Consider the following 11,307-nt stretch of genomic DNA (forward strand, 5'->3'; position numbering starts at 1 on the left):
ATCTCTTCTTTTGAAAATGCATCTTGAAACAAATTTTACAAAAAATTATCACATGCAGTAAAATGAGAAACAATAGTCATGAGGAGATTAAGCAGAGTCTGATCAAACCTTTGCTGCATTTCAGAAAACCCACGTGAACTCTGATTCAGGGTGTTTTTATTACCTTGTGGTGATGATGAGCAGTGAGACTTGCTTCCTGCTTCCTGCTTCCAGTCATTGGATCGGTCCAGCAGGAGGCGCCTGACAGCCCCTTCCAGCTGTATCTGCTTAGTCGTCCCACCTGTCCAACCTGCCCTGCATTAAGACACACCTCTGCAGCTGCCCCGCCACTCCCTGAAACAAGCCCCGCCTGCTGCAGCAGAACAGCAACCTGGATACACTGAGCATGTCTTGTTCAAACAAGACAGCTTTCCAGCTCAGATAGCGAAGGGTGGCGAAGGGCAGAAAAGCTGGCGACTGGCATTCATGTGTCAAAACATTTCTGCAGCCACCGTGTTTCCTGAAGCCTGAAGCCTGAGGATCTGAGGAGGAGGCTGTGTTGTGGTGTGAGTCAGTGTCGTCTTACATCCCGACCTGCAGATCAGTCTGTGAGTGCTGGAGACACGGCAGTAAACTGAGGGGCGGCAACACTGAATGGACAGAACATGGGGTCAGATGAGGCCTACAACTTTGTCTTTAAGGGTGAGTGCATGCTCTCCTGCTTGCTTGATTCAATCCCCTTGTACATCCTTAAAGTCCATGAAAGGAGTTATTCTGTGGTGTTCCTTTGTCCTTCAAATTATACTTCCTTGTTTATTATTAACTTGCCTATTTCCAGGAACAGGAACATGTGCTGTGTGGCAACATAATGCAACATATCTTTCGTATTTAACAGCTTAATATGATGAACAATACTTGGTAATACATGGTAATACATCACTTTGATAACCAACCGCTTGAACGTATGTGTCTGTGTGTTCAGTCAGCTGTTTAGGTAAATATTGTATGCTCGTATTTTGCAAATTTTAAAGCTCCTCAGGTGAGTTTCATTCCTTTGAAGGTGAATGATACTACAATCACGTTGCCCCTGTGTGAGTAAGCAGGCATAGCATGCTACAGGTTATTGTTGAAACCAAGGTGTGTACTTTAATTCCTGCTTATCTGTAGCAGTTCATACATAAACAACATCGTAACATAGAATGTCTGGTTTAAAGCCCCGTATCGGTGGCAAAAGACAAAGTGCAACAATCATGCAGGAGTTCCCCCAAATACAACTCTTCCAGTCGGAAAAAGTGTTGGATCTGAATTATGCCCCGTGCTTTGAAGAGAAGCAGCTTGTGCCGCTCACTCTATTCATTCTGCACTCAGGTTACATGGCACAGTAATCATGTCTTATATGCAGCTGGTTGAGGTACCAGATGGCTCTTCGCAGATGTACAAGAGAAGTGAAAGTCATTCAGAGAGGTGATTTGGTTCAGGTACAGTGATTTGACTTTTGGGTACAAAGTGCCATGTTGATAAAAGGCACTGCAGGTGAATATTAAATCCAAAGTAACACCTCCTGCATCAAGGAGTGAGACGGGTCCTGTCTATCTCTAAGCTGTCAACTATCAGAGCTATGCAGAAATGCCAACAAATACTACATTAGTGTTAGTCATAGTCGTTCATTGTACTTTATTCATGCTTAATTACTACTTAATCTAAGAAATGAATGAGCACATCTCTGGTCAACACAAGATATAAAGTGGTACTCTTGCGTGATTCTTTGTGGAGAAACTCAGTGTTTCACCACAAGTGTTTATTTCTTCATAAGAGGACAGCTTTATATATTACATCACAGTCAGTACCGGTTATAACACCCTCTCTTCTTGATTTGTTCACGAAAAAAAAAAAAAATTAGAAAACTAAATATTTCAACATTTTAATGCCTATTTGATTTATTGCTGAGTGTTAGGTGAGAAGATTGATGCTCTGATATGTGTACAGTAGATATGAAGTGTCTTTTTAGCTTAACTTAGCGTAGCACAAAGACTGGAAATGGGGAAGCATGGCTTTGTCCAAATGCAACTAAATCCATCTACCACCATTTCTAAAACTCACTAATTAACGCGTTACATCTCATTGGTTTGATCTGTGCAAAGACGGAAAAGTAAAAACATCAACTTGCGGTTTTACTGAGGATGAGGTGCAGGGCCGATTCCCCACTGGTTGTCCAACCTCCCCTGCCTCCAGGTCTTTATGCGAAGCTAACTGTCTGCTGGGCGTATAGCTTCATATTTTATAGACATTAATTGATCCTCTCGTCTAACTCTCTGCAGAAAAAAAGGGAATATGTGGTTTTTCACTAAATATTTAGCTGTTCCTTAATGTAGAAAAAGAAGGAGCACTCAACACTACAGCGCTCCGATAGGCAGTGTGGGACGTATAGAGTGTATAGTCTCAAAGGTACGAGCAGGTTTTCATTCCTCCAGCGATTTATAGATAGCTCACAGAAACTAATCTATGAAATCTGATTCTGTATCGAGTTTGCTTGGAAAGTAAAGCCTGCACCACTGTACACAGACACGTTGGGGAAGAACTCTTGAGATTCAAGTTATTTATCGTCACATGCCCAACAATTACAGAGAAGCAGTCGTGGGCAATATAATATATTAGATCTCAGGCGCCGTCCATTAAATATGTATAAAAATAAAACTTTTAAAAAATGAGAATCTAAGACATGAAATACTGCAGAAGTACGGATAACTATAACAAATATGCAACATAAAATAAAATATATTTAAGGTAAAAATGAATGAACGAAATGTAAACACAGACACTTAATCAGAAGTTTTATACACACAGGTATACTGCACTTTACAGATGTAAACAGGTGTAAAACTGTCAGTAAAAGTATAAAAGGTAAAGTGTCCAGATGGAGATGCTGCAGTTGTGAGTTTCTTTGCAAAGGATTTTTCTTTTTGCCAGAAAAACTCTTTACTACTACTACAACTGCATATATATATATATATATATATATATATATATATATATATATATATATATATATATATATATATATATATATATGTATATATATAGAGACCAGACATTTAAAGTGAACTAATACGCATTTTCTTGTGTACTATAACACAGGGTTAAACCATTTTTAATGTTGACGATTAAACATGAATTAATATGTATCACATCAGAATGAAACTGGCGTGTATATATACTCTGAACTGAATACAGAAGTTAATTTCCAAAAGGAAAACGTAATCCTCGCTGCATCACTTCAAGTTCTTCCTGAGAATCAACAGACCAGACTCGAAGGCCTCTTGTCCCGTATCGCCATAGAAACCAGGGGTGGGAATTGTTTGCATAAGAAGTTACTGAGTAGTGGAGGAGAAGAGGGGGAGGACGGGCATTCTCACCTCACCCACTGGAGGAGAAAGCAGTGCAGCGATCTGGCTGCAGAGTGAACAATTACCTAAAACGAGCAAAAGCAGAATAACTTGTCAAACATTCTCTGCCGTGTCTTTAGACGTCAGGTTAACCATACTGGAAGTCAAGCACTGCCAGGTGCTGCCAGAGTGCACCTTTATGGGAGGATGCACCTGTTCAGGAATTTTTTAATTTTTTATTATCTGTTCTTCTGCAACCGGTGAATAGTAAAGAAATAATTTGTGAACTCCAACTGAAGTTTATTCTCAGCCTTGGAAACAGCAGTTTAGTAAACAATGTATTACTCCATTAGGGGTAAAAGTCGAGATGCAAAGTTAAATCTCACCCTTGGAAAATAAAAAATATAACTTGGATTATTGTTTCAGTGTTCACAAGCTCACACGCCTCGGCAGTAAACTGTGACTTTGTCTTATTCACTTGTGCAGAGATCCCAGTGCCTCTGTGTTTTCACAGTGTGGTCATATTTTCCTATCTGTGCCAATTAAGTCAAGCCTTTTTTTTCATTCTGAGTCAGCCACTAACAACTGAAAGCCAAACATTAGTCACTGAACTGGAGAAAAAGGGGGTGTCTGTGTTATTTCTCGTCCTGTTTACCCAGTTGGTTCTTCTGACCAAGATGAAAGGTAGTGGCAGCCTAACTTGTTCCACCTGATTTAGGATCGCCTTACACTCTCAGTGACTGCTTTATTTCCTGAAATAAAGGCTCACTTGTTTAAAGGTTTTTGGTTTTATGTATTTGTCCTTCCGTTTTGCGAAATTAAGGTTTCCTAAACAACAGTAACTCAAATCTAAAGTAAGGACTGACTTATCGTTGTGCTGCAAGACTTCAACGTTAAATACAAAGTAATGCCATAAGAATTAAATTAAATAATTAGGAAAATTACAGACAAACGGAAAAGCGAATTGAAGATTGTAAAGTCCTCTACTTCTGCAACCACATTTCTGCCTTGACTAGTTTCAAGCCTGTGTATTGTTTCCTTTACTTGGCACCTTTACCCCTTCCTGTCTAAATAAAAAAATATATCGATTAAAGATTTGGCATCTCACCAGTGCATGCTGGGACAGGCCACAGCCCAAGTTATCTCCTTACCGATCAATACTCTGGTGTAGCAGGCCAACGTCAGTGTTTCACCAGTGTTTTACTCAACATTGTTTTTCTCTTCATTATTTGCTCTGCAGTCTTGACGTAAAACATTAAAGTAATTTACCATGAAGGTGTGGAGCTATTTTTTCAAATAGGACATCATAATAATAGTGTAATTACCCCCAGTATTAGACAGCTAAGAATGAGGATTTACGGGGCAACCAAGAAAGACACGCCTTGGCCAAAAGCTGTCGAGGATGAAGTGGACGCCCAGGATCAGGTTCTCTGAATGAGGCTTGTCTCCTTTATCCAGGAAATGTCAGTCAGTTTACTTTTGCAACAACTAAACAGAACTATGATTAAGACATTTGCTTTGCCTGCTTTTTGTTTCCTCTGCAGTGGTTCTAATTGGAGAATCTGGTGTAGGAAAGAGCAATCTGCTGTCCCGCTTCACCAAAAATGAGTTCAACCATGACAGCCGCACAACCATAGGGGTGGAGTTCAGCACACGGACAACGCAGCTCAGCGGCTTCACCATCAAGGCCCAGATCTGGGACACGGCCGGACTGGAGCGATACCGGGCCATCACTTCTGCGTGAGTGTCAAGATCCATCACAGCTTTCATAGAGCAGATTTTCAAGGCAATCCTGCAGTTCCTTAATGATTAAATATCACATATTTAGGCCATCCACTTTTTGTTCAACTTTCCCCATTACTTGCTGATCACTTGCATAAATCCCAAAAGAGGTGTATTTGAACTTGTCCCCTTCAGTTCACTTGGGGCACCTGGTCATGTAAAAAGCCAGAAAGCCCCTTAAAATGATCTCCGCCAGGAAGATGATGCAATTGGTTGTGTGCGTGTGTGAGTGAGTAAGTGTGCACCTGTGTGTCTGTCCACTCTTAACCTCGCATTCTGCTGCAGAAAACTGCATAATGTTTGTTGGATGCTCGAGGCCTGACTCACAGTTTCTCAAAATAACTGTTATTGCTTTTATTATACTGCAATTGACTGCCTGCTGACTCCTCACTCGTTACTCCTAATTGGCCCTCGGCCGGTAGGGGCCACTAGTGGCAACACAGCTGAGTGCATCACCACAGTGGGGTTGATGTTTTGGATGGTGTCTTTGGCATTCATCTATAACAACTAACGGAACATCAGTACATACAGTGCTGAGCACATCGCCACCACTCATCCACAGCTACGTGGGCAGACATCTTGGTGAGTTTAATTTAGCTTTTGGCAAGATTGTATGAAATGTCTTATGCGAAGACTTCGAGCCAATTGCCTGCAAACATTGCCACCTGTTTTTGAGTTGAGCGAATGAAGTGCGTTTTACAACCCATCAGTGTCGCGACGGATTGTTTTCATTCAATCACATACTACCACGGTGGTCGTTGCAGACGCACCTGGCGGAGATCATGTATTGTGGTTGTAATATTTCATGGTTTTACTGTCAGTAAAGAAATCAAATTCTCTTTGTATTCCATAATGATTTCCTGCTGCTTTATTGTTGATCATCAGTACTAACTGCCCTTAAGCTGCATTGTGGCTGTTTTGGAAAAACAGACTTTCAGTAACTGTAGTACAATAAAGTAATATGTCCACATTTAGGGAAATTTGCGTATTAGATGAGAAGAGCGATACCACTCTTTGTAATAGAGGTACAGCCGGCAGTCAGTTAGCTTAGCTTAGCATAGAGACAGCTAGCCAACAGCTAGCCAACTGCAGGTACAGGGACAGCATTCGTTGGCAAATGTCTGTTCGTACAACTGCTTGGTTCTGTTTTGGAAACACTAAAAGTCACAATTAGTGGAGATGATGGTTCACATTGCATTATCCCTTTGTGACTAACACAAGTGTTGTGTTTGTTCATGAAGAACCTGCCTCATGCAACTTTCGGTAACACAGTGTGCATTTCTTTACGTGTTATGAATTAGTACTATAAGGTCCCATCCATATTTTGGGGAAATTACATTTTTAAGCATGCTCACCTTTTAAGCAGGCACACGAAAAAAAGAAAGAAAAAAAAATCAACATTTCATGCTTGCTTTCTTGCTCCACAGTTGTTGAGCAACCTGTAAATCGGCAACAACAAGGTGGTGTCGTTATCAGCCAAAACACACGCAAGGACAGGAACTGATGCTACAATTTCCTTTCACACTACCTGAACAACAACCAGCACATTCTGGTCTCGTCAGTTCCCAACTGGCACGCTTGAGTCCTAAAATCCAACTGGTTTGAGCAGAGACCTTTGTTTGAACACTCAGCGGGTCTCTGTTCTTACTGAGGGTGCTCCTGATTCATTCTTCTTTTTAATTAAACTAGAAGGATTAACAGTGTGAAAATTGGTTTTAAAACAATGGAACCATGTCAATTTTATTTTTAAGACATGGAAAAATCAGAGGATATGCTACGGCGCTGGATTAGTTCTTTTTTGACAGCTTAGATTTTGGTGTAATTACTTGCAGACTTATTCCAGTATGCAAATTCTCACTCCCATGGAATTTCCCATTTGTGCTGTAACAAGCATCTAAAACCTATTAAAGCAGAATTAATTACATTGCTGGAAGAGTGAAGCAGAGATATAATTGTAAAGGAAGTATTGATTGGTTCAGGAATTCAGAGCAATCATCAGACATTGTGTTGTTTTGGTTGACAGCAGCTGCGTATTGTCAATGAAGATATAAGACAATGCTTAAAGCGATAATCGATATTCTTATAATAACAATGGTCTCTGTAGAGTTTTATGGCATCTCTAAACACCAACTTCACTGTTTTGGTTGACTGCTCTTATAGCGTAATTTTTCGTTTCTACAGCAGCTATAAATACTCTGAAAACGACCTGCTCAGCACCAAACAGCAGGCAGACACAGTTAGCAACTAGCCGGTGAACATAGTGGAGCATTTAGCAGCTAAAGAGACATATATTTTCCTCAGGAGATGGAAGAGACCAAAAACAGAGCTAAAAGCTGGTAAATGTTGGTCTTAAATTCATCGTTTGGTCAAAAGCACGACACTGAATTAATGATTGTGTTGCTCCTTAACTTCTGAATGTGTATCTATTTGTTAACAAGTTTCCCATATCAACTTAAAACGTGATCATATGTACATTGTGTGAACAACTTTTTCTTTTTTCCCACTACTTCCAAGCAGCCGAACATATCTGTTATTAAAGGCTTTTGTGTTTGTGTGTGTAGATTGTTAATGTTTCGTTTCATTCAATTATTGTTACTTTTGTTATATTATATCGCCTTAATTTAACTTCACAGACCTTGTCCCTAAAGGTAGCATTCTAGAAAGAAGAGACACCTAAATGTCACATAAGGAGTAACTGTAAAGTCAATCTCCTCCGGACAGGTATTACAGAGGTGCAGTTGGAGCCCTGCTGGTCTATGACATCACGAAGCACCTCACCTATGAGAGTGTGGAGCGCTGGCTGAAGGAGCTGTACGACCATGCTGACCCCCACATTGTCGTCATGCTGGTGGGCAACAAGACTGACCTGGAATCAGAAAGGTCTGTGCCCACCGAAGAGGCAAAAGACTTTGCAGGTACAACGTCCACAAGTGTTACCACCGTGCTGGAACTCACTGCATTTGTATGTTCATTAGTTTTTATGATGATTGTAGAGAATGTAAATTAGTCTGCTCACCAAACTGTAAAACCTGTCAATGTGATAAAGATACATTGCGGGATGTTGCTAAAGGCCAGAGTACTGCTACGCAAATCATCAATTTCTTTGAGGATTATTCATGAGAAGATCAACAGTGACATTTTGTGATTTGGGGAATGCAGCTTTAAAGTGACACTACACAGGAAAAAAGGGGTAATTTTTCCGAAATTAAAATTTCCCAAGTAGAAATACAAGTTTTACAAGTAGAAATATTTCACCATTTTAGAGCGTAATTACTAGGCGTACCCAGTAGAGTAGGGGCACATATTCAGAATAAAATCTATTGGAGTAAAACAGCGTGACCATGCCCACTACATTTCCTTAAGTTAGAATTTAATACAATTCTAGTAAATATATCATCATGTATAGTTAAATATGAACACTGAATAGAGTAAAACATACTTTTAATTATTAACTCTGATGCAAGAGTAGATTTTACTTTATTTAGACTGGGACCAAATGTTATATTACATTTTTTTCCAATTTGAGTCAAATTTACTTCGTAGCGAGAAAACAACTACATATTTGAATGTAATAAATATCATGTGTAAATTAACTAATGTAGCTTATTTGTATTGTCTAGAAAAGAATGGTCTTCTGTTTCTTGAGACGTCTGCTTTGGAGTCAACTAACGTGGAGGCAGCATTCAACAATGTCCTAACAGGTAATTCATTGTAATGTGTTTAACTTCTATTTGGTTAAAAGCCGTTAGCCGGATGAAACGTATTATTCTTTACCAATGTAAAGCGTTTTTTTTTTTGTTTACGAACTGTGTGGGGTGATATGGTTCGCTGCCTGTCAGCATTCCCCGGTCTTTTCTTGGGTTTCTTCCTATTTGCTGCTCTGAATGGCTTTCCCTCCCGGTCGCCCTCATCCTAATGAATATATATGATGTGGATTAGGTACACACATTTCCCCATAAACATGCTTGGATTAGGCTCCACCCTGTGTCCCTGAATTTAACCTCAGCTCCATCTCCTCAGCTCATGGAGGTTTGGTTGGAAATGAACAACTTCAATAAATTAATTTTTTGTGGAGTATTACTGTCTTTTTCTAAGTCTGGCTTGTTTTATAGTACTTGTTACATGTTTTACCTCTCAAAGTCTGTAATTGTATATTATACATATATTTGTTTTCTGCCACAGAGATTCACAGGAAGGCGAACAGTAAGGAAGTGGTTCGGAACGCTATCAGTGCTGTGTCCTTGAACAGCTCCAGCGCAGAAAACACAGAGGAGGGGAAACCCTGCTGCAGGAACATCTGATCACAAGGTCCTCCAGGAGCCCCGGGGCCTCAGGGTGGGCGACAGGTGACCTTCACCCACAACCCTGTGTTGAACATGACGAGAAGCACACGAAACGGCAACCGTGGGTGCCAATGTAAACGGTTTTTGCTTAAGTGGTGTCACTTTGTTGTATAAATTGTGCAAGCTGCATGATGGCATATTCAAAAGATGATTAATATATGTGAATGAATGTAGCTGGAGTCCAACATCATTCTTTTCAGAGTCCCTGCTGACTATTGAACATAGGTCAAAAGTTACACTGAACCGTGAGACCTGTAAAATGACATATTTATAATCCATGCACAGAATTGGAGCACAGATAGATGCGTCACGGCATGTGTAAATGTAATGACACGTGACTGTTTTATAATTTGTGTTGGTTGGCACTGTGAGTCTTGCTGTCACTGCTGTGCCTGTGCTACAGCTGATGATCGCGGGTCAGACTGATTGCAATTCTGTTGAAAAATAAATGATTTATGGAGACCTAGTGCGTGCTATATGTGTCTTATTACAAAATATATAGGCCTTCTTCTCAGAGGACATTTTGACAAAAAAATATATTTTTAGACATACTTTAGCATCTCCGTTTCGACAGAATAGGTCAGAGGTATGCAACCTTTTGGAGCATGATATTAATTTTTCTTCTGACTGTGCTGCGATGGTTAACTGACCGAATTAAAGTTGGCGAAAACCTGCTGGAATGATGATGCACATAGTGAATGAGTGCAAAGACCTCTGTATTAGGCCTGGCAGATATGGTAGAAATGTTTTGTTTTTTTGATAACAGGGAAACCAAACCGGCTGTCAGTTTTATGGGAAATTAGTGGATGGCCTGATAAGAGACGGAGAAAACAAGACTTGAACAAATATAACGTGGCCTTTTATCAAACACAAGGTGTCCACAGGTCAGTGTTATCCATGTCTGATATGATAAAACAAAATAAGGTACTCCCTGAGCACATCACAACAGTGTGTAAAACCTGTGTGCAATCTCATTTTATTGATAAGTTTACACACTGACTGCAAGCTGTTTCAGGGACTTCCCCTGACTGCCAAGAGTTAAATTGTCCAATAATGTTTACAATTACTATTAATGACTATGTATTAAAATGCACTTTTTACTCTATTGTCAATGTATACATGGAAGAAAAATTGTATATGCAATTATTTCCCACATTTCCAGATCAGTATCTTAGATTCTTATATTAGTTTCCAATAGTTTCTTTTAAGACTGTGTTTTGTGCTGTTGGGATTAGGAAAGGTCAATCTCAAATATCTTATAAATCTACCTAATTTTAACCAAATTTCAGTTTATTTAATGTCACTTTTAGTATCCATATGGATACCTTGAATGACTGAAGTCTGCATCTGATAGTCTTGAATGGCATGAATTCCATTGTCTAAATAAAGTCTTACTATTTCACTATTTCCACTTCAAATGTTAAAACTTGTACTTTATATTGGTACAAAATGGTGTCTTTCAGGAACGTCAGTATATAACTTTGCATAGAAAGAGGAGGAAGCAGAAGGGGGAATTTGAATAAACCTGTTTTGTGAACACATGTCTTTACTTCCTTTACTTGTTTGTCGTCCATAGACCCCACTGTATAGGCCCTTTTCACAGCAGCCATTTTGACATGTCATTGCAGGCTAAACACAGGTGTACTTGATAACATTAACTATGGCCCTATACTATTTAGGTGGACCATGGTATTGTGCAGGGTGGCCAACTGGCATGACTGTGAGTGGGACATTGTTATCACACCAAATAAAGGAATACTTCATGTTTCTAGGGCTGCAACTCACAATTATTTCCATTATGTCAGAGGCCAGGGATTGTT

The 11,307-nt window shown here is 39.7% G+C and overlaps 1 protein-coding gene across 1 annotated transcript; it reads left to right on the forward strand.

Moving 5' to 3' along the window:
• Positions 1-459: 459 nt before the first annotated feature.
• rab25b (RAB25, member RAS oncogene family b) lies at positions 460-9,944 on the forward strand. The gene is made up of 5 exons (XM_079228055.1): positions 460-681; positions 4,907-5,102; positions 7,866-8,059; positions 8,765-8,845; positions 9,327-9,944. Exons 1-5 carry the CDS (start codon positions 645-647, stop codon positions 9,443-9,445), a joined length of 627 nt encoding a protein of 208 aa, XP_079084181.1. The 5' UTR covers positions 460-644; the 3' UTR covers positions 9,446-9,944.
• The last annotated feature ends 1,363 nt before the right edge of the window (positions 9,945-11,307 follow it).

Source organism: Taurulus bubalis (assembly GCF_910589615.1).
Source record: "Taurulus bubalis genome assembly, chromosome: 12".
Taxonomy (NCBI): Eukaryota; Metazoa; Chordata; class Actinopteri; order Perciformes; family Cottidae; genus Taurulus; species Taurulus bubalis.

Excerpts from the sequence above, each read along its gene's own strand:
- rab25b (XM_079228055.1), top strand. The coding sequence starts at position 645 with ATGGGGTCAGATGAGGCCTACAACTTTGTCTTTAAGG. Across the intron at positions 8,060-8,764 it reads AGAGGCAAAAGACTTTGCAG|AAAAGAATGGTCTTCTGTTT; the intron begins GTACAACGTCCA and ends TGTATTGTCTAG. Across the intron at positions 8,846-9,326 it reads ATTCAACAATGTCCTAACAG|AGATTCACAGGAAGGCGAAC; the intron begins GTAATTCATTGT and ends TTTCTGCCACAG.